This window comes from Wyeomyia smithii, chromosome 2 (genome assembly GCF_029784165.1).
Source record: "Wyeomyia smithii strain HCP4-BCI-WySm-NY-G18 chromosome 2, ASM2978416v1, whole genome shotgun sequence".
Taxonomy (NCBI): Eukaryota; Metazoa; Arthropoda; class Insecta; order Diptera; family Culicidae; genus Wyeomyia; species Wyeomyia smithii.
This window is the reverse complement of record NC_073695.1, coordinates 212806666-212830554: the sequence shown is the minus strand read 5'-3', so window position 1 is coordinate 212830554 and position 23889 is coordinate 212806666. Positions and strand designations below refer to the sequence as shown.

General features: G+C 39.2%; 1 protein-coding gene across 4 annotated transcripts in view; it reads right to left on the bottom strand.

Moving 5' to 3' along the window:
- Positions 1-1526: 1526 nt before the first annotated feature.
- Positions 1527-23889, bottom strand: part of LOC129723742 (tyrosine-protein kinase receptor) — a 71169-nt gene continuing 48806 nt past the window's right edge. For all 4 annotated transcript variants that reach the window (XM_055678139.1, XM_055678140.1, XM_055678141.1 and 1 more), the window contains exons 6-17: positions 20446-20603; positions 20206-20372; positions 19955-20142; positions 19727-19892; positions 19380-19671; positions 18722-19322; positions 18562-18660; positions 18298-18505; positions 18027-18242; positions 6978-7047; positions 5979-6908; positions 1527-5921 (exon numbers count right to left, since the gene is read on the bottom strand). In XM_055678139.1, coding sequence (XP_055534114.1) covers positions 5325-5921; positions 5979-6908; positions 6978-7047; positions 18027-18242; positions 18298-18505; positions 18562-18660; positions 18722-19322; positions 19380-19671; positions 19727-19892; positions 19955-20142; positions 20206-20372; positions 20446-20603 — 3692 coding nt within the window. In that variant the 3' untranslated portion in view covers positions 1527-5324. The remainder of the gene's footprint in view (positions 5922-5978; positions 6909-6977; positions 7048-18026; positions 18243-18297; positions 18506-18561; positions 18661-18721; positions 19323-19379; positions 19672-19726; positions 19893-19954; positions 20143-20205; positions 20373-20445; positions 20604-23889) is intronic.

The following is a 23889-nucleotide window of genomic DNA, read 5'->3' as shown; positions in this document are numbered from 1 at the left end:
GTATGAAGGTCGAAATTCTGCTGTAATGTCAAACTTTAACCGTCTTCTTCAAAACGTTACATCCTTGTTAATTAAGTGTTGTGAATTTTCTAAAACAGATTCAGCATCGTGAGCAGAACGTGCCAAACTTTTCTGTTTGAAATCGGATTTGTTTCGTATATACCGCTTGTTAACAACAGTATCAACAAATCGTTATAAACATCATACTGCTGTGCATTTGCAGCAGCATCAAACTTTAGTTGCAGTTTATTACTAACCATTCATTATGCTCTACCAAAAATATTTAGTAGCCTTGAAAAAGGCCAATTGCTGCAATTGCAAATTCCATTCAATCATTGCATAAATGCTTCATGGTCAGATACACTCGCTGCAACTGCTACGCTATCCGTAGCCATACCACAGTTGTGGCCGCTATACGCTACCATTGGTAACGCTGCTTCTGCATCAGCTGGCCCAGCTGCTTTTGATGCTGAGATCCACTGCAACTAGTGCGCTATCCATTGCTGTACCCCAGCTGTGGCCGCTATTCGCTATCGCTGGTATCCACTGCACTGCTACTGCTGCTGCTAAGAAATGACTGCTGTTGTCGCTGTCTAAAACTATTATGAGCGGCTTTGGCTGAAACAGGCCAAATAGCAGGTTTTCAATTGCAAGGTATATGATTCTGTCGACCGTGCTTGGGAAGCAATCATATAACGACCAGAGGTCGAATTTTTCGTTTTGATAAGGCTTGACTATTTTAAATAGTACAATAGTTTGAATAATAAAATTACAATTATCTTCATTTGGGAACAATCTTAGAAGATTTTCCAATCTATTGCGGTAATAATGAAGAAAATCCATCGAATACTAACCGATTTATTAGCATTTGAAATTGGACATATTTTTCCCTTTTTTCGGTTTTAGATTTTCATTTCACATCCCTATGTAGCCGAACTTCCTGAAAGAAGTATTCTACTTCAAAAACACCCATATTAGGTGGTATTTGGTCATTTTCGGCAGTTTCTCAGTCACCGGAAGTCGCCATTTTACAACTCAAAATATTGTTGGAGGTCGACAAACGAACAAACCGTGGAACACCACCCATGGATTGCCTTATGCATAGGCGAACTTTATTATTATAAAATATTCGGCCGAGTCCACTTCACAATAAAATGTGAATTTTTTTCAGTGTAATATTAGTGTAATATTAGTGTCAAAATATTAGTGTCAAGGGGGGGGGGGGGTAATATTAGTGTCAAAAGTTACTCTATTTCGCATGTCGTGTAGAACAAAATCAGAAGTGGCGCACCTAGCGGTCGAAAAGGTGACTAACGCTTCTGTCATTTTCAATTTGTCTTCATAATTTCACGTAAGTGAACTATATTGGTATTTAATATATTTGATAGCACTCACCACAATGTGACAAACTCAACAGATTCGGAAAAAAACGACGCATGAGGTGTTGAATCTAGGCCAACCTGAATGATATTTCTACAGTGACAGGCCATTTTCTTTTCAGCACTATTGAACGAATAGTTCAGCACTGTCGTCATTATTTATTTATTAGTCAGTTATGATAAGGTTCCATTTCCTTTAATCCTCACTATCATTCCGTCTCAATTTCCTGTTGTCACTATATAATAACAATTGTTTTTTGATCTAACCTTCTCATTTTCCCGTGAGTGTGGGTGTGTAGTGTTTACGATTCACCTTCTCGTAGTTTGTCTCACTTTGCTGTTGTATGTTTTATGTCATCTTTGTTTTTTTTATACATAAATATCAATAAATAAATAACATTAATATTCTTTTGTTGTTTTTTTATGTCATACATATTTTTTTGCTTCTTGAATTTTAGTTATTTTTTATCCATTTTATGACATCTTCTTGTGTGTGTATATATATATACATATATCAATTAAAGCATTCTTGTTTTCTCATGCGGCTTCATTACGGTCGTGGTTTAGGGTTTTAACTTAAAACACTAGCTTCAGGTGTTTTTCTTTTTTTTTGCATGCCACTGGTAAAGGTTTTATTTCGCTCGCGAAATAACTGAAAACTGTATTTTTAATATTTAGTTTATTCAGTAGTCCGTCCGAGTGCCGAGTTTCTCGGAACTGCTGCCACTGTATGTGTCTGATTTTTCAATACAAAAATAAATTTGTTGAAAATTTTGCTAAAATTATCAAAATTCATTCTTTATCAACTAGAGTAGAGCAATTGGTTTGTGTTTTACTAAACGTCTGCCTTTTTTTTTGTTCGTTTGTTGAACTTGATTACACATAATGTTCATCAATTATTAACATTCGCTCTCTCGCTTCCGCCGGATCGGAGGACCCGACAGAAATTGAGGGTTGAGAAATGCTTCTGAAGCATCTCAGTACTGAACCGAAGTTCAATCTTTCAATACATTTAGCGTTTTATTTTAGTTTACTTGGTAAAAATTGTGGTAACATACGTTTGTTTTTTTTTACATTTATCTTTTGGTTAAGATTTTCTTTATAGTTTTATCTGTTGTTTTGTTATAAAAATTTCTTTCTCGAAACTTACCGACAGCTGCTCCTCATACGTCTAGTTTGGCGTTTTTTTCTGTTTGCTTCCTACATTCCCGGCGACCTCAATTACCGAATCTAACTGTTCAGTTATTTTGTTTAACTCTGTATGCCCCTCTTAATAAACTGATTATCCTGTACAATTCTATCAAAATTAATTTGTGTACAAATTTTTGCTTATATATTAGTTTTTTTTTCTTCCCCTAATATTACAAGCTTTAACCGGTCACTTTTTTACATTAATGTGGGTGTGAGTGTGACCAAGTAATCGATGAAATGCTTGCCTTGTTCAGCATGTTTTTTTTCGTTCGTCTGTGTATGAGTGTGACCTTTTGGGACTATCATGATCTACTTAGCTCGTTTTGCTGCGTTGAAATGGATTCGTGATCTATGCTTAAATGCTTTTGCTGTTATTGACACCTTTAATCTTACAGTAGATCTTCCTTTTTTACAATTTTCTTTTGTTCACGAAAGTGTTTGTTATGACTGCGTGTGTTAGTTTTGTTGTGGTACAAAAATAACTTTTCTTACTTATCCATACACGAAGACACGTTAATTTTCAATAGGGTTTGGTTTGTTTGTTTTCCTGTTTAAACGGTTGCACCGCAGCGCAGTGAAATACTTTGCTTTGTGGTTTCATTTTTTCACTATATGTAACATTCAGTAGAATATGAAATGCTGCCCATGGATTGCGTTAATCTTTTTTCGCTTCAACACGTACAGAGAGCACAGTTTTAATTTTGTTTTTTTCCTGTTTGAGTGCCCATTGTGAATTTCACTGCTTACTTTGTTTTGTTTTTATGCCAGTTTATAACAGTATGATAGCGTAATCTTTTCGATCATGCATCTGTGTTCCCCTGCTGTACTCAGGAGAGGGTTATAATCAGATAATTACAGTAATTTCGTTGCTTATACTTTTTCTGTTTAATTTTGTGTTCTTCGCTTTGTTATACAAGAGTAAGGTAGCAACTACAATAAATTTCTGTTCACTAACCTGAATATATGTGTTCATTTGTTGTGGCTGCTTAATTTCTGTTCGTCTTACTTTATTTATAATTCTTTTGGTTTACTTTTTCATGTAAAAATACGTTTCGCTACGCGTTCACCGGTTTGATTTTTTTAAAGACGGACATTCGTCATTGAATCATGCTCAAAGCATAGTTGAATGCTACTACTAGTATGACTGCATTTTGAGCAAATAAGTTTGGATATCCGCAAAGCATTTGTCGAAAGTCTCAAAAACAAAATGAGGAAAACTTTGTCGGGAGGCAGTTATGATGTGTATTGCTGAAGATATTTTCCACAGATTATGAGAATGACTGGTGGAATATTTGCGATTTAAACGGATAACAATATTGATCTCTGAAGCTACAAATTGACCTGATAAAATATTTGATAACACTGTAACGGTTATAAGGACTTGCCTTCGTCAGAAAATGTAAAATCAACAAATACTATTTTTAGATTGACGATTTTTATGACGTTGATTTACTCCTGCGGTATGTATGGAAAGTAAAAGTAAAGATGACATTTGTTTCGTATTTAAAATAATTAAATGTTGTTTTATAAACGTCATAAGCAACTTGAACTTAATGCTTGAAAACTATTGACTACTTCATAATGATTATTTTAACTGGCTTCGAAATCCGAACAAAATGAATAAAATTTATGAGCTAATAATAACCTGTAACATTTATAAAATACATTTTTCTCCGCAGGCAAATATCTTCAGCAACCTTAACTACAAATGGACAATATTTTTTCACCACTAAACATTCCAAATGTCATGAGATACAGATTAGTTAATGCCAGCCTTACCTACAGTTAACTGAACCAAAGCGATTGAGCAAATGCAAAGTTATCTGTTGTCGAACATCGCAGCCAAACAGGGGGTGGGTGGCTTGCAGCAAGCCAAATATACATTCACATTTGCAACGGGCTAACTATCCATTTTTCGACAGCGACTTAGCTAAAAACCTATCGATAATCTTAACGTTTCAATTATGCTTGCAGTTGCATTTAAGTCAATAACCGGAGTTCAATAAAATCCCCAAAATTGTCATTTATCTAAATTATGCCACTACTCATAATGCATATGAGAGTCAAAAAATTGAGCGTACTTATAAATTAGAGAAAAAAAGCCTATCCTCGATCTATGCTCACTTGCTGAGTAGCTATAGCGCTATATATTCACATAAAAGAATCGAAACCAACATTCTCGTTGAAAGTTCTACAGAGCACCTCCGCGATTGACCACGACACGCGTTCATCTTTACATCATTCACCCTCAACCCTATCAAAACTTGTTCTACAGCACTGCCCTAACTTGCCTATACCCTGCCTCAATGTTTTTTTTACACATCTAGCGCGGATAACATATATATGTTTTTTTTTGTCTCATTTAGAGCTTATTTACTTAATACGCTAAATAGGACTAATTTGTGTCAGCTTCTGCAGCTGCAACCATCGGTTATCTTTAACAGAAAAAAAATCCTCGTCTATTTACACTAGTTTTTCGTTACGAAATACTTTGTTAAATTAGTGATATCACCAATAGTAGTTTTATGTTCTTAAGCTTTAGCAACCTCCCGCAGGAGGTTTTGTGTAATCCATTTATATGTAAAATCTATCTGTATTCTTAATTGGGTTAGGTATTTGGTTTGTTCCACCAAGAGAATTTGCTCACCTGTTTTATCGTAACACTTTTTTAAAATAGTTCTTGCGCAGCGTGTATGTGTGTGTGTGTGTGTGTGAGGAATTATTCCCAGGACAAATGTTATCTTTTCCACCATCTTAGCAGCTTATCTCCGAATGGTTTTCCTGGTTTATGTACCGATCGCTGAAGGTCTGGATCGTGAAAGCCGTAGTCCGGGTGTCATTGCTCTTATCGCTGCCACTGCTGTTGCTGTGATGATGGTTACCGCCTCCGCCTCCACCACCTCCATTACCCCGTCCACCGGCCAGCTTTTCACCTAGCTCCCCATTAGTCAGGTTATTGGCGTTAATCATTCGGATGTTGGCGTAGGAAGTTCCTCCCACCCCAGGTTGCTGCTTGTTCAACGTCGATGGATCCAGCGTAATTGGTGGGGGAATACTGTTCAACAGTTTGGCCGTTTCGATTTGATCGTCCGACACCGGCGGTGGCGGTACCACAATTTGATTGTGTCCGTTGTGGCTTCCATTGCTGGAACCATTCCCGTTGGCGATCCCATTTCCGTTCATTCCATTACCATTGCAATGGACGGTTTTGTGTGGAACACCCATCGCAATGGCGGACGGTACCACCATGGGGTTACCGTGCAGGTTTGTCATCGGTGTGCTAAACGAAATCGGCGGCTGAATACTGGTTGGAGTCTGCTGAGGAGTGTCTAGCGATATCAATTTATCGGGCTGAAAAACAAGAAAAATGTCAGTATTAATCACGCGTGTAATGTTATAAAAAATCACCACTCCTGGGCAGCCATGCGGTTCGATAGGTCCATTTTCATTCACCAACATGGTAGGATCTTGGGTCGGCATTGTAGTGACCGAAGTAACCACTGTGGGATGTTCTCGAATGAAAGAGGTTTCCCAACACTTTCCCTCCTCCAACTGCTGGGGTCCGTTCATTATTCTGGGCGATGCGGTCTTCGGTGGAGTGCACGTAACTATCGAGTCGGGAATTGTCACACCGGTAGCTTCACTGAGTAGCCGCTCCGCCACGGATCGTGGTCCAGGGAGTGGAATCAGATAGTCCGATGAGTTGGGAACCTGGAGACAGAAGTCGTCGTTTCCGGGGGGTCTCATTATCGTAGTGTCCCGCTCGTTTGACGGAGGCCGGAAGAAGCTTGGCAATGGAGCGTTCATTACTTCCGGATCTTGGGTGCAGGTTGTCAGTCGTTCCAGCAGATTCGAGAACGTTGGACGCTCTTCCGGTGTTGGATTCCAACAGTCGGCCATTATGCGGTAAATAGCATTCGGACAACCGGGAGGAGCGTCAAGGCGACCTCCTCCGGTGACTAGTTGCATCACATCACGGTTTGGCAGTCCGGTGTATGGCATCAAACCAAGGCTGAATACCTCCCAGAGCAGTACACCGAACGACCATACATCAGTCTTTGAGGTGAAGATACCGTCCAGAAAAGCCTCCGGAGGCATCCACTTGATCGGCAGCATCGCTTTACCACCCTTCCGATAGTAGTCCGACCGGTAGATGTCGCGTGCCATACCAAAGTCGGCAATCTTGACCACTCGACCTGGACCCTTACTGCTGAGCAGACAGTTACGAGCGGCTATGTCACGATGTATGAAGCGCTTGCTCTCCATGTAGCGGCAGCCCTTAGCCACATCTAGGGCACAGAAAATCAGGTCTTTCATCGTCAGAGGAGATGGACGTTCCTGAGGGGAGCAAAAGTTTATGGTGGTACATGAAATACCATGGAAGGAAAGACAGTAAAGACTACTTACAGGTTTGTTTCGACCTTCCCGTAGGAAGTTCTTTAGATCTCCGCCAGCCAGAAGCTCAAGCACGATAAATCTGTAAATAAAGGAGGAGGTTAGTATAACGGCTGGTACAAATGAACGCTCCCTTCGAATTTCCAATGAGAAGCCTTATCATGTTCAGAAAAATCATCATTTTTTGCAATAAATTCATTACATAACCCGAGATGGGAATCAGCGTTGCCAGGTATCCAGATTTAGCTGGATTATCCAGATTTTTGAACATGTATCCAGGTAGACAGCTTTGATGTCCAATTATCCAGATTTTTCATGGATGATCCAGATTTTATTTTCTCTGTTCTGCAAAAAGGTCAATATTGGCGCGAAATTTTGCAATTTTGTCACCTCAAATTTTGCGTACCTCAAGACTTTTATCCGAAAAATTAAACTTTCACCCCACGAAATGATCGCCAGATTTTTATTTTGCCTTTTCCAGATTTTTAAAAAAATGACCTGGCAACGCTGATGGGAATACAGAGTGTTCAATAAGTTCGAATACATGTTTTCATCGTTGTGAATCGGCTTTATCCTCAACCGACGCGTGTGGTATCGATTTGCTGTCATGTGTCATTTGTTTACCGCGCACGATGAAAAAGTACCGCGACGTCGCACAGTGCGTTGAATGTAGGGTAAGACGGGACAAAAATCAAAACTACATGATTTTGTCGATAAAACATGTTGATGTAACAAGGAAAGTTTTTCGTTACCTTCAGAGCTACCAAATGCATAAAAGTCTTATGTGATACACTTAATCACAAAACTGTCCCAAACGCCAACGCACTCATCCTATACCAGAAACCGTTAATCTCTTTGTAAAAGTTGTACATTGTAACGAAAACTGCGGTTTCTAAGTTTTACTTACTTTTACATAAATGCAAAAGTGACTTATGCGCAATTATAACAAAAAAAAAGATTTTTTTAGGTATTCTTTTACGTATAATTTTTATTATTTTTTGTATATTTAATCACCAGAATAACAAACAATTTAAAATTCTTCATGATGCATATTATATTATCAAGTCAAGTTTTGGGTCATCTTTAGACGAATTGGAATAGTTGTTCGAAACGGTAGCAGCAAATACTAATTCTTTTGGGGAGTTCTTTTCAACGAGCTCTGTAACTCGCCGTTTTTTAATTCTGGTCGAGCAGCTTTCAAGAAGTTTCTGAGAACGCTCACGAGAAGAAATGTGGTTGTATTCACCGAATCGAGAAAGAGCAAGCGGTGACTCCAACAAAATTTCATGCTTTTTCATAAAATACTTTTTTATACTATTGCATTTCCCCCATTTCGAGTTCAATTTTGGACAATATACAGTAGAAAACTTGTGCAAATTTTCATAAACATGCTCAACTGTGTCTTCTGGTAGAGACAATAACGAAATAAACATGGTGTTCTTTTGCTTGCATTGCAGTTAAACCAGTTTTCAAATATCTACCGCTTCACGAGCGATCGGCATTGACATACGAAAAATAAAAAATCTCTCAGAGTTGCAGGAAGTTGCAGCTAATTTTTATATATTTTGTAGAGGACACTTCAAGCAAACTTTTGATGTATGTTTTAGAGAGAACTCGGTGGAACTTTTTTTAAAACGCTAACGAAAGTTTGAGTTCGCGTTTTTTTAAGGATTAATACCTTCACCAACTCATGATACCGATTAATCATACACGCAATCGAAACCAAGTCTCTCTATCAATGAAATATATTGCACTAACCTTGATTGTTATTTTCCATTTTGTGTTATTGGAATACACGAAGTAATCAAGTTTTACCAACGTTTAGAAAACGCGCGACAATTTAGCACGAAATGTGAAACTAATGATTGCTCTGAACGCTAACGCTTGCTATGCTTGTATTAGTATTTGTGATGCTTCCCAAACTCACCAATACTTGTTCACAACCCAAGAGATATCTGTGAACACTTCTGGGTACTTGGTGAAACCAAATAAAAAAGAAAGAAAAACGATTTTTGTCTATGGCTCAACGCACTGTGCGTCGTGGTAAAGTTGTTTGAAAGAGGTGAGCGACCCGGCCACATAATTTTATTTATACCGCCATCCGTCGGTACAGGGAGTCGGGTTTAGCTAAGAACCGTGCGAAATCCGGGCGGCCGCCTTCGACGAGAACGCCAGCAGTAATCTAGTGAGGGAGCTGGTTCGTCAAGAAGTGAACCTTTCGATTCGCTGCTGACCTAGATGTGTCGATCGAGCCTGGCCACACCATCATGACAAAAGACCTGGTATGCGGAATGTAAAAGAAACGCAAAGTTCACGGGCTAACGGAGGCACCAACGAAGAAGAGGCTGGTAAAGGCCAAACTGATACTTTCACGATACGCAGGTCAGAAGTTCTTGTTTTCTGATGAGACATTCTTTGTGTTGCATCAGCTGCATAATGTTCAAAATGAAAACGCCGGCCATGGCCAGCATCCCCCCGTCCCACATAAACATCTTGCGGTTTCATGGTTTAAGGGGCCGTATTAATGCGTGGGAAGCTACCACCGGTGTGTATCAAGGAAAACGTAACAATCAATGCCACGTACTATAAGACCGAGGATTTGGAGAAGATTTTGGCCCCGGCACTTCGGGACTTCTACGGGAAGGATCATTACGTCTTTCAGTAGGGCGGAGCACCGGCCCGCACGGTGAATATCATCCAAGCGTGATATCGGGAGAATTTGACTGATTTTCTCAATAAGACTTTGAAGTCTCCCAGCTCCTCAGACTTTATTACCATAAACTTTTATGTATCATCATAAAAGCTGGCCAAGCAGAGCGAACATAAAGTAAACACACTCATTTCCAAGATACAGTTCGTCATACTGCATAAAAGGTGTTCCTCTAGCTAATACGTCGTGAAGGTCCTCAATAAAAATTGACTCAGAGAGAATGTCTTATATTTTCATTCTTTCAACACATTTTTAAAGTGTATTCGAACTTATTGAACACCCTGTAGTGTGTTCTACGCCTGAGTTAACGTCTATATTTTAGACATCTCTTCGTGCATTATAGATTGCTCCTAAGAAAAAATCGCCTGTTTCAATATCTCCGAAAGCCACAAGTCCAGACGTAATATTTTAGCATCAAGATAAAATTTTCTTAAATGCAAAATCATATGGCTCAATATCCGTTCAAATCGTTATCTGCAGGTTGGATTAACAATTACATTTTGCCTGTTTTTATTGCTATTCGGTGTTAAAATTTATATTTTCTAATGAAATTCTGAGGGGAAATTTCCTTATAAGATGCATGAAATGCGACGAACGGCTTCGGCAGGTCTTCTGCAGCAATCTCATGTAAAAACATGCTGAAGACGTTCGACACCCTATACAAATCTGGAGGCTATATTTGTATATTTGAAAAAATATTACCCCTTGCATGACTATTTAGACTTCTGTGATAATCATTCCTTGTCAATATCTTATTTTCCTCTGTCAAACTGGCAGCTTAGTAGTGCAGTGGTAGTTTCGTTTGGTTCATTGATTGTTTTGTTTTTGTTAGATCATTTGCAACATTTAACATATATTTTTAAGCAAGTTTTAGTTGAGAATCATGTTTTTAATTTATCAAAATAAAATCAAGGGTCACATGATCAAATATACTGAGTATCGATGCTTCCGAATCACGGTACATTTTTAACAGTCATAGAATCGATACCTGACTTCACGGTTTGAAGCATACCTTTTGAGTTTGATATATGTCGGTACCAAGCACTGAACATTTCTCGAGCGATTTATTTTTATTCCTGGAAAGATAATCTTATTTTGGCGTTAAATTGATGCATGAATTTTAAATCATTCAAAATGCAAAATTTTGTTTAAATTTTTTTTAATAAGTGATCATTACGGTGTTAACACATCGATACATATCAAATATCAGAATTCAGTTTTTTGAAAAACGAAAACGGATTTGAACTATTCGAAAGAAAGGAGGTAATGTCACTAAAAGCGAGGAGAGCAAGATCGCGCGAAATAACCTATGGTCGAATATCGACCATTTTTGATTTGAATGAAACTTTGCACACGTATTTGGCTTAGCAAACTGAGCATTATTCACAGGTGGAGAGATTTTTTACACCCATGAGTTATATTCTAAAAGGGCGTATGCCTTTTGGCATAGGTTTTATTCGAAGCATTGTAGCCCAGAAACCGTTGGTTGTATAGAAAAACTGTCTAAAAATGAGTTGTAGGGAATTGAAAATGCACCATAAAAAATATACACCAAACCAAAAAAAAATTAAAATAAACATTAAATTTCAATTTAAAAAAAAGAGTTGAATTTTTTTTTATTTTTTTTTAAAGAAACTTGGCGTTGATACGCAACTTTTAAAAAAAAGTCCATGATGGAGAAATGAAAAAAAAAAAATTTCATGGTAGATTAATTTTTTTATGAAAATTCTAATTCAAACATTTTACAAAATATTTGTGTTCTGATGATTTTAAAAGATGCAGAGAGTCATTTTGAATCAAAAAGCTCTTGGTAGTAAACATTCTAAAGGGATTGGTTTTCGAGTTATTTCTAATTTAAGCTCGAAAAATTATAATTATTTCGGAAAATACACGTTTTTCTTAATTTGTCCATGGTTCTCCAGCAAAAACCATACGTTCATTGGAATGCTTGATCAAAAATATACAATTCATTCTTTGACAACAAAACGATTGGAAAAATAACTCAAGCACTAAACCTTAGCCTACCTACACGTTCCCCCTTGCCGAATGTTTTATAAAAAAAAATGTTTGTCGTGCAACACTACCTACTTGTTTACTAATAATAACTGTTTGTAAAGTACGCAACAAATAACGACTGGGTTACCTATAATATCTGTTTTCGTATATAAATACGATTGCATTACTCCAGATGTGTTAGTAACAGTTTGCATTTTGTGAAGATGAATAAAGTGAAAATGGAATACACTAAGCCCAAATGCTGTAAACCCTTTCCTAGTCATCGGTACACATCAAGCTTACGCAAATTAAACGAAAACGTTATTGCAAAATTAAAGACATTGAACAGTCAAGCTTATTTTAATACGTCTTCATCAATTTGTGATTCGTGTAGTTATTGGAATGATAGTCAAGCCACCATTCATCCCTTCGTTGTTTACTATTCAGAATCTGGAACACTTAAGAATATTAGCTTCATCATAATATCGGAAGTACTCCATCATGATACTGTTGCGGTTCAGGTGTTCATCGCCAAATTAATGAGTTTTTTGAAAACAACAATAGAGGTAAAAAAGCGATATTAATGTCTGATGGAGCTGCCTCACAATATAAAAATAGAAAAAACTTTGCAAGTCTTTGCAAGTTCAAAACAAAATATGACGTCGATGCAGAATGGCATTTTTTGCGACTTCTCATGGTAAAGGCCCATGCGATGCAATTGGTGGCATATTAAAACGAATGGCAGGAAATGCAAGTTTAGCTAAAGAACATGAACATTCCATTACAAGCGCAAAAGAATTGTATGATTGATCTAATCAGAAAAGTAATAAAAATTCATCAAAAATGTCATTTAGTTGAGTATTATATGAAGAATATGAACAAGGAGTAACAGAATGGAGCAATATTTTCAAAAAATTTATAATAATAGCTGCCATACAAAAGTAATACTCTTTTGTTCCGATTTCAGAGAATAAGATACAAACGAAGCTGTTTTCAAAAGATGACGAATCATTTACTTATGATGTATATAAAATATAAGGTGAAACTAGTTCTGTAAAGTATCTATGTCATAAAAAATATGTTCCTAAGATAATAAAACTCGAAAATAAATATTTGATTCTTATATATATTTATATCACTTAGAATATTTAACTCTTTTCTTGAGAACCGTTCGCCCAATCGTTTTGTTGTCAAAGAATGAATTGTATATTATTGATCAAGCATTCCAATGAACGTATGGTTTTTGCTGGAGAACCATGGACAAATTAAGAAAAACGTGTATTTTCCTAAATAATTATAATTTTTTCGAGCTTAAATTAGAAATAACTCGAAAACCAATGCGTTTAGAATGTTTACTACCAAGAGCTTTTAGATTCAAAATGACTTTCTGCATCTTTTAAAATCATCAAAATACAAATATTTTGACAAATGTTTGAATTTGAATTTTCATAAAAAAATTAATTTACCATACATTTTTTTTTTCATTTCTCCATGCTGGACTTTTTTTTTAAAAGTTGCGTATTAACGTCAAGTTTCTTAAAAAAAAAATAAAAAAAAAATTCAACTCTTTTTTAAATTGAAATTTATTGTTTAATTTTTAATTTTCTTGCTTATTTTTAATTTGGTCAAAAAAAAGTTTTTTTGTACAGTGGATATTTTTTTTATGATGCATTTTCGATTCGCTACAACTCATTCTCAGACAGTTTTTTTATACAACCAACAGTTTTTGGGCTACAATGCTTCGAATAAAACCTATGCCAAAAGGCATACGACCTTTTAGAATGTAACTCATGGGTGTAAAAAATCTCTCCACCTGTGAAAAATGCTCAGTTTGCTAAGCCAAATACATGTGCAAAGTTTCATTCAAATCAAAAATGGTCGATTAAATTTTCACGTATTTCCAGGCGATTTGAAATGATTCTGCTCAGGAATCAAATTGACACAACTATCTTTCTAGGGTTCACCTATCAAGGTTGCAGTCTTGATGAAGTATCTTTGTCAATAAACTAAAATGTTGCTGTCTAACGTTTCAATATTCCTAGCATCGATACATATCGTCCATAACTGCGGAACCGTGTGAGAGATTCGACTGTGATAATCGTGTATTATGCTACACTTTACACTGTGTAAAGTGTAGTGAAAATTTTCTATCAAGACGCTCGAACAGAAGTGAATAAATTTGAACGTGTATTATGGTTTAAACTGGTGTGAAAGTCGCAATATTCTTTACGATTCTTTTTGTGTTTAATTTCTTTTTGCATAGGTAAAAATTGATGAAATTTTAGATAAAACTAGTTTGGAGTGTAATGTTTACGTGTGTTCAATTTTCTCCCAATCTGTCAAATAGTCAACTGATGCACTTCAAGTTAGAAGCGCTTCAATAAAAAAATATGGGTGCGGTCGTGGAAATCTAGGCCAGTTCCATTATTATGCTATTTACAGGATGCACCATGAAACCAATACACACATTCGAGTGCTTCTTTTCGCATCGGGAGGTTTACCCTGTTAATCAGCTGTGTTTGTTTTGATTGCGACACATGTTTATAGTTGACTTGTATGTGATAAAAGCAGTGTTTCTCTATTTTAGAAGATAGTTGCTATGAATTCAAGTAGAGAACAAATCAAGCTATTGTATCTTGCTGGAATGAGCAACAAACAGATTGGAAGGAAGCTGTCACATCTGAATTTGAGCATATTTTTCGCGTACAGGACCATCAAACGATTCAAGGAGACTAGCACTGTTGTCCCCGAGCAGAAAGTGGGTAAAAAACGGAGTGTGCGGACTGCAGCGGTGATCAGAGCGATCGGCAAGAAAAATGTTTCGTGGAGTGAACATGAGTCACAAGACTATAGATAAAATAATCAAATTGCCCATGGATCCCGAGCTTTCATGTAACAAAAGATTCACGGATCTCTCAGGAATATTGCTGACAGAGTTGCCAGATCTCGGTTGCTACTGAAGACGCACGAAGCTCACAGCATATTTTCTCCAGATGGAGAATTGTTTATGTTGAAGGCTGTTTGAACAAGCAGAATGATCGTATATATGAAGCATGTCTTCGTGATATTCCAGACGCTTAAAGATGGTTTAGGGAGCAATATCCAATAATGCTATCTATATCACGTTATTAAAAAACATTTACTGCCCTGTATCCAGGCCCGGATTTGAGGGGGGGCAAAGGGGGCAAATGCCCCGGGCCTCCCGATTCGAGCCCCCCCCCCCCTAGTCCTTGGGCGACCTTTTTTTTTTTTTGCTCGTCACCTTTCAGAACGTTACCTTTAAATGTTTTTAGAAAAGAGGGCCTTACAAACAAATTTGCCCCGGGCCCCCCACTGTCTAAATCCGGCCCTGCCTGTATCAAAGAATTATTTGAAGAAGTTTTTGCTTTCAACAGGACTCAGCACCAGCGCATAAGACATTGTTTGTTCAGAAGTGGTGGCAACCCAAACCGTGTTTTATCAGCAACTCTGAATTGCCTGCCTCTTCTCCCGATTTGAATCTATTGGAGTTCAGTATTTGACTCATGAATTTTTCCACTCTTGAGAACCATTTAGTGAAAATCTGGCATGAAATGCTGATCGATTGAGAACCGTAATCAAATGCGAAGGCGAAAGATTTGAATCGACCTGATTCAACTGTAACCTCACTACTCTATGATAATGATAGAAAAGAACCAGAGGAGAAATATTAATCTGTTCCTATTCTATAGCATAAAATGTATCACTTTTATGGTGACACCCTGTATCTGTTAAGGATTGTAGTCGAAAAGAAAAAATACAACACTTTCTTTTGTGTATAACTCCTCATTGCGCGGGTAAAAATTGATGAAATTTCAGGTAAAACAAGTTTGGAATGTAATGTTCACATGTGCAAAATTCTGCCATCTGTCAATCTGTCGCGATAACAGTTGGGAATCGACTCTTCGACCGTGTCCCTATGTAATGAAATCGTTCAAGGAGACCTAAACGACCCAGCAGCGAGCTGGTTGCAGAAGAAGAGCGAAGACGACCGACCCCTTGAAGGAAAGTAAGGGATTACTTCAAGCGTAATCCGAACCTTTCGGCTCGGGACGTGACCAAGATGGTCAATTCTTCCGTTTGGTTCGTCCAGTAGGCAGTTAGGCCGGCCGAACACCTTGTTTACTTCGTTTTCAAAATTAAGAGGGCACCCAGCCGAACCGATAAACAGAATACGGAGGACAAAAGCCACGACAGAAAGCTGTACCGCGAGTGGTTGGTGCAAGCGAATTGCATCATAATGAAAGATGAGTCGAACATTCGAGCATCACCACGAAAACACAAACGGTATCGTTAACAAATCAGTCATTAGTAATTCATGCGATTCAACTTCTAACACTTTGTAAACAAACCTTCCTAAACTGTCAAAAAAGGTACGGTTAGGTATTCTGGATCTGAGGGGCGACAACAGGCGTTTTACTCTTCTTCATCACCCATCTCGATAATCCCTGTTGTATTTTTCGTAAGTGATGCCATTCACTCAGAAAATATTTGAATGTTTTTAATGTTTTTAATCACCATTATACACGATTCCTCCTGCAGGCGATAGTTTTACCGTCTGAGAGTTACCGGAGAATCTGCATCTTTGAAATCGAATGCGTCATCTATCGATGATCGTAATTCTGAATTGTACTCTCCGCACAAGTAACAACAGGTATGTTACAAATTTAATCCAGAACGGATTCAACAGTGGAAATAAGTTCACACTACACTGTTTACTTCCGACATTGAGCGGCGGTATGTTGTTCTTATGCTTCACGCAAAACCGTATCCACTCCTTGCGCACTTTTTAATTTTTGCTAATTAATATAAGTGATTATCCAAGTCGGATCTCTTACTACACCCGTATTTGTACATTTTTACTTTATTTTGAATGTTCACTTGAAAATATTTTAAATTGAAAAAGTATAAATCAACACAACAAAACACGTTTTTAAGCAACATGATTAGGGAACCTGTATGTTAGAGAATCGCCAAGGCACTCACCGTTAAGGCAACTGTCAACATCAAAACGGGTAACGGCAATGCAAAATTATACAGCTCGCCCGTTTTGATGTTTACAGTTGCCTTAACGGTGAGTGTCTCGGCGTCTCTCTTGGGGTTTTCAATTTAAACCAATCAACGAGTGGTTCGCAAAGTTGATGCAAATCTCTACCCAGTGGTCTCCCCGTAGTTCTGGATCAACTAGTGCATCAGTAGTTGAGAGACTATAACTGATGTAATAAAGTTAACAGTTTTATAGTTAGTTCCTGTTTAACTTTCCGAATCCGAGTTCAGCCACTATGATTCCTGACACACACAAGTCTTTCGATACAGTCCGCCGAACTTGAATTCCGATCAGAACATTATTTATTCTATTTTACTTTCACATGTATTTGCATAGAGAAATCAGGGTTCCTTCTTCCACTTGACAAAAACTGCAAACTGTATGAAAGAATTTATCAACTTTTACAATGAATCATTGAGAAATCTTGATGAATGATTGCTTATTCGACCTGAGCTGCAACAGTCCGCTTCGACAAGCGAATGGTCATAGGTTCAAATCATAGTAGAATCAGGCCATTCGATGTCAACGGACTTTAGTTACGGGATAATTCTCAGGCTACTCACTCACGCTTCCTTCACGCTAAATTCTGCAATACCTTGGTGACCTCCTCTGGACAGAATAAGTCTCAAAGGGACACATAGTTGAAAACTCTTCAGGAAATCAAAATTGACGATGCTTGGTACGAGGAACGAGTCTTGGTATAGTGTAGCAGTAAGAGTTAAAGAAAGAGGAAGGCATATACACAAACACGGCAAAATAATAAGCATGCTCACTTACTCTCAATAGTGGCATTGCTAACTAAAGAAGTGCGGAATACGGCAGAAACCAGAGCAATATTAGAATAAATAAACGTTTTTGGCCGTGGTAATAAATCCATAAAAGAAAAAAAGCGCAAAATCTCTATATCAAAGATTTTCATGGCTTACATGAAAACTCATTCTTTAATCTTAAAATTTGAATATTCAGTCAAAGAAATATTTGACATGGATCAAACCTCTTTGAACACGTTGCACAGAAGAGGTGTCATTAGCAAAAGATCAAACAAACAAACCGGCGTTTTGTAAATCAGAAAAGAACAATGAGTTCAAGTTGCTGCCATGTGGCACATTGAGGATGTTGCAGAAATGTTTTATGTTTTATATATGATTTGGGATAAAATATTTAAGAGAAGTGATAAAAACCAGTCCGACTTGTTAACTTTGATAGATGAAGAACGATCAACTTAATAGGAACATGGTCATAAAAACATTTTCGAGGTCCATTTATGGATATTTGAAAAAACTCCACTCACCTGGGATGCCGATCAAAGCAGACCCCTATAAGGTGAACGATATTTGGATGGTTAAATTTGGCCATGATTGCAGCCTCCATTAGGAAGTCCGATTCAGCCTGGCCGGTGGACATTTCCGGTAAAGTTTTAACGGCAACCGGCATTTCGACAGCGTCCCCATCTCGGTGTCGGTACAGACCTTGGTAGACCTCACCGAATGCTCCCTGTCCGAGAGCCCTAAAAGTCGAACAATTATTAAGAGGTTTAATTCGACGTAAGATTGAGGTCTTACTTGACAAGCCGCAAACTTTCGCGAGCCACCTGCGGTAAACTCTTGACATCAACATTTCCATTCAGAATTCCGTCACAACCGTAGTTAGGATTAAAGTTGGTCAGTCCCGTATCGTCCGTTGTGCTACGCAAGCGGCTTAACTGTAGATCCTGCTCCAGTAACATCTTATGCCGGAGAGCAGCTTGTCGTCTGCGTTGATAGCGATTATCTAAAATAATTAAAATTAGTTTCCGACTCGCTGAATTTATCCCGTTGCACACTAACATAAAATGAGTACTAGACCAGCCAATGCTGCACATAAAATTATCACAACGGCTATAAAGAACATGATTAGGTACTTCATTTCATCATCTTCAGTTTGTACTGCAAACAAAAATACAAGGGATTAGAATTTTCGCTTGATTCGTACAATTGACAAGCTTACATTCACAAGCAGTATAATTATCAGGTTTAAGCGTCCAACCATCCGGGCAAATACAGCCAACCATGGCTCGATACTCATCCAGCGCAACACACCGATAATCGCACCCACATCCTTGAATGGCAGGAATGATTAGAACCGCTCCGTGTCCGCTGTTCACTCCGGAATGCTCCATCGACAGTTCCGGAACGTTTCGTTTGGACGCCAGAAAAGAACTTCCACCCTGGCCGTTAGTAGAGTTGATCATCGTGTCACCACCGGAAAAACCACCTCCACCCCCACCAGTGTCACATCCTCCACCGCCACCACCGAAGCCACCCTGTCCATGGGTGCCACGGGGCGGATAACATGGCAAACCGCCGCGACCGCCTTCCAGCAGCGATGCACCATACTTCGGGTCTAAGCCCATATCAGCTTGAGCACGCCAACCTCCTCCGGGACCAGCATGACGTTCCAAATCGGAATGAGCTGTTCCGGAAACATCCTTCTTACCCAACAAAAACTTTTTACCATGCTGAATATCCTCATCGAGATACCGACCAACGCCAAGTCCTCCACCTCCTCCGGCTACCAGCAGAGGAACAGCGGTGTTAGCAGAGTTGAGCTGTGAAACGAAAACTTGTTACACTCAAGTTCCACATTTGGTTAAAAAAAGACTCACCAAAAACACATAGGTTCCACCTCCACCGCCACCAGCGCCATCCTCAATCACTGTATTTTTCACCTGCTGCGTCTTGGAGGTGTACATCTCTTTCGAGTATTGCTTATTCCGGGGCTCGCAAGCTTCATCCCGATAGCCCATCGATTTGATGCAGGCGTGCTCCCCGCTCTGTCCGACGAGAATGTAGATTTCCTCGTCCTTGTGCAGTTCCAGCACGCTCAGCACCAGCGCACCTCGGGATGACCCAACTCCACCCGAGCCGAGACCGCCACCGGCTCCTTTGGCGATGATCCTGCATGAAATTTATTGTTTACCTTCAGATTCAATTGTATAACCGCCCAACTTACGTATAGTAACCCTCGTTGGGAACCTTCCATGCTTGAATTCCCTTGAAAGGATGACTATCGATCACGTTGATGGCGTTGAAGGCTTCGGTATTGTTGTACGAAACCAGACAATCAGCCGGAGTTGGACCATGCTGCCCCTTCGCACCGCACGTATTGAGCTCGATATCTGTTGAAGTGTATTAGATTTTTTTTTATTCAGAAACAGAGTGAGAGTAATTTGATACTTACAAGACTTCCCGTTGAAGTCCTTGTGCGGCTGTTTGATCCCGCCGATTCGTGGATCCCAGTAGTTGTATCCCTGCAGATGATCGGCGGGAATGTTAAGCCCGAAGCATTCGGGACTTAGCGAAAAGTCGTCGATCGCTACGTCCGAGAAGATACGCATTCCCATGCGTGCCTCGAACTGAAGGTAATATCTAGGCGGAACAGAAAGGGAAAATTATTAGTTCACTAGCTTCACCACTGATAGATAGTCATACTTTGTGGTAATATTTGGTAGAACAATATCCTCCCGGACCCAATCCTCGCCTAGGTTTTTGGAGCTCCACCAGAGTGTGGTGGTAACGTTCTCTTTTTCCTTAATTTCCACGCTGGATAGATTGATGCTTCCGGGATTCATGCCGTATTGGTGGACGTAAAAGCGAACCTAGAATATAGGAGAAAAGAGCGGATGAAATTAACTTTATCTAAGCTGTGTCATTCAAATGGATAGCACTTACCACGCAGGAGTTCCGATATGGCGAGGACACATTGCTGTGCACCAGCGGTGGAGGATTAAAAATAACGCTGTTCATGATGGCGTTACTTGCGAGGCCCACCAGAGTCTTCTTCTCGCTGTCGTTTGCGTGTTGGTTCATGTTGACGAACATGTAGTAACCTGCGATAATGTTGGTAGATTAGTGACACGTTTCAATAGTTATGTCAAGTTTTATTGCAATTTAATTCTGTATTGGTAACTTTACAGATTTGTTCTATCTCAGGAAAGTCATCTTGGGCCTTCGTTTTTTACCTAGTTCTTTTAAGTATGTACTTAACATAGCCCTCTACACGAATCACGAATCGCGGGCATCGCACGAGGGACCCGATTTTCACAAGATCGGTTCCGTGTTTGAGCTTTGCGTATGATTTCAACATCATAACTCGTAACTTTGCAACGATGAAAAAGACTTTCGTCCATCGCCCGAAGCCAGATGAATCGGACTCCGGATAAATGCGTCGAAGATGAAATACAAGCGACCGCGAGGCTTCAAGGTCTCAGGTCTCCATAGACGGCGATGAATTAAAAGTGCCCACCGACAATAACATCAGCAAATATATCTAGAGACGTGTCCAGGCTAAAAAGGAGCCTCCTTTTCACTTTGAAACGATGCGTAAAGTTGACGCTGTACAAACCCCTGATAAAACGTGGAGGAGTTGAGCATTTTTGGAGCTTTCGAACCAAAGGTGCTGCTTACTATCTACGGTGGAGTACAGACGGGCGACGTCTAATGGCTCCATTGCACACTTGGTGAAAGTCAATCAGCTGCGGTGTGCTGGTCGTGAGGATACCGGACGACAATCCTGTGGAATCGCTACTCTTCAGCAGCCGTAACGGCATCTAGAATGGATATAGCACTAGCCTCCATGACGGTACTAGTCTGATTGGTAAGTGCCTTCACACGCCCTGACGGTGCTATGCATACAGCATCAATCATAGTAACCCATAGGTAAGCAGAAAAAATTTGACAGTTCTATCAGTCGAACCGTTATAGCAAAACCAGTGAAGCTACTCCGTTCGAAGAATGGTACCCCACCGCGTCGAAAACAGACATCGTTTGGCACTTTTCGGACGCCGAATACACCCGTTCCAGCATCTACAGCATCTTGGCAGAACTAGACAACAAATAGAGCATCGAAAGAAAGCTCCGTTCCGGACGGCCGACGACCCTGAGCGATAAGAAGTACTTGGTGAACATGGGTATACTTGTCAGAAAGCAGCAGTCCCGTCCACTGGTTTCGGAGTTGCAGGCAATGAATCGCGATGTGACGGTGATGATGGACGACGAGACCTATCGCATCCTGAATGGCAACGACTGACAGGGCACTTCGTATTTCACTTCCTCCACAAATGTAGTGAGCTCCAAGGTGAAATAAATTTCGCACACCAAGTTACCCAACGCTGTGGATGTGGCTGACATTCAGCAAGAAGGGGATGTTGGGGTCGCTCTTCCTTTCGCTCCGTACTGGCCGTGAACGGGGAAAGTTATAGTACGAAATGCCTGCCGGAAGTTGCGTCGTTCATCAAGAAATACCATAAGGCCGAAGACGCGGTGTTTTGGCCAGATCTGGCGTCGGCCCATCGAAGCAATCATTGGAGGAGATGGTGCAGCTGAATATTGATGTGGTATCTAAGTCGACGAACCCGCCCAACGTCCCTCAGCTGCGTCCCATCGAGAATTTCTGGGCAAACCTGAAGCATAAGATCTACTCCAACAATTTTGTCGCGAAAACTGAGGAGGAATTGATAAATAAAACGGAGAAAGAACTCAAAAGCATGCCTACACGCATGCGCTCCGGTTAATTACCGGAATGCCACTCACAAGGGCTTAGAATTTATAAGCTTATATAATTACTTTCCATGGGCAATTGCTTAAACCCAATTATCTGTCTTAGTTTGTTTTCTATGACCATCCAAAATAAATCCGTTTTTTTTAAGCGAACGTTAGTGTGTGTGACTAAGCTATCAGTTGCGTTGCACTGAATATAACCTTTTAATGTATGAGTGTCACAACGTGAATTATAAGCTGTACTCTCGTCAACAGAGCATGACAAGACGTTTGCTATCGAAAATCTTCAGGCGATAGTGACGTCAACTTCCACTTCCAATTACAACTTATTTGTTTCCTTTTCAAGCATTTTGTGAGTCACATGAAAACTGCTCGAATGATCTTGCATTAATTTTAAAAGCTGAAGCTCAATTGAAAGCGCAGGTTAACAATATCACCATCGGCTGACGAATTTCTATTGAAAATAACTTTGGGCTTTGATGGAGACACGGCCATTGCAAGCGGTGATTGATTTCAATTTACCCAAGTTTTTATTCGAAGTGTACTAGTCTTGCTTACGCGATCGAAAAGTATCACTAGATGACGTGTAGCGGTGCAAATTTCGAACGAAAAAAAAGAAAAGAGTCATATTTTACGTCAGTCGTTCTGTCAATTAAAACAGTCATCAGTTTCATCTGGAATGAACTGATGAACACGAGACGGGAAAACAACCCGTAATCAAACACGATTGACAGCGAAAATGTTCATTGTGATTTGATCACAGTAGCCAAGCGAAATGAGACAATAATGACCTGTTCAAATCATAATGACTGTGCGAAATGTTCAATGCTTCGAAATTGTGGAGCTCTTGTTCGTCAAATTTCCCAGCTGGTCCTGAGGTACGGGGCTCGGGAGAGACTGTTAGTGTCAAGAGGATCGTAGCGCTAGCCCCGCAATTGTCCTGTGCATTTAACTGTTGGCTGCGAAGTCTGTGCATAATAACCAGAAGGTCGAGTTCCGAATCGGAATGTAGCACCAAGACTTTGCTTTTTTTTCGTTAATGTTTCAAGACCTCGATCCTCGAAGTTTTGGATATAGGAAACACCAATAACCATAGTTTATAAAACCACAGATGTTTAATTCTATCATTTTCATTACAGTCTTGAAATCACTGCGATGACCATAACACTGTAAAAAAATCTGCTTGTTTTTACTAACAATTTCAATATTTTTGTTAATCTGTCTGATTGTTATAGCTCATTTTTATGATAAAGTTTAGATCAATCAGATAACAAGCTGTACTCTCGTGAAGAGACCGATAATGTAACCAAAAACAGGTCTTTGTTTTTAAAGAAATACTGCTTGTTTGCGTCTTCTGAAACCGTTAAAGTGAAACTTCGTGCTCAAATTTTACCCGAATTTTGTGTGTGAAACTTTGATCGATTGTTTGCAAGGCTGACGCATGCATAGATTAGCAATTCGAGCTATATTTATTGGGAGGAAGCTGTGATTTCTATGCTCAAAATCGTCCAGTGAAAAGAAACCTAACCTTAAAATTATATGGAAAAAAGCCGTTGTCCAGTTTGATCTTAACCATTCATGAAGAGATTGACCACTTTACAAAAAAAACAGGTCATT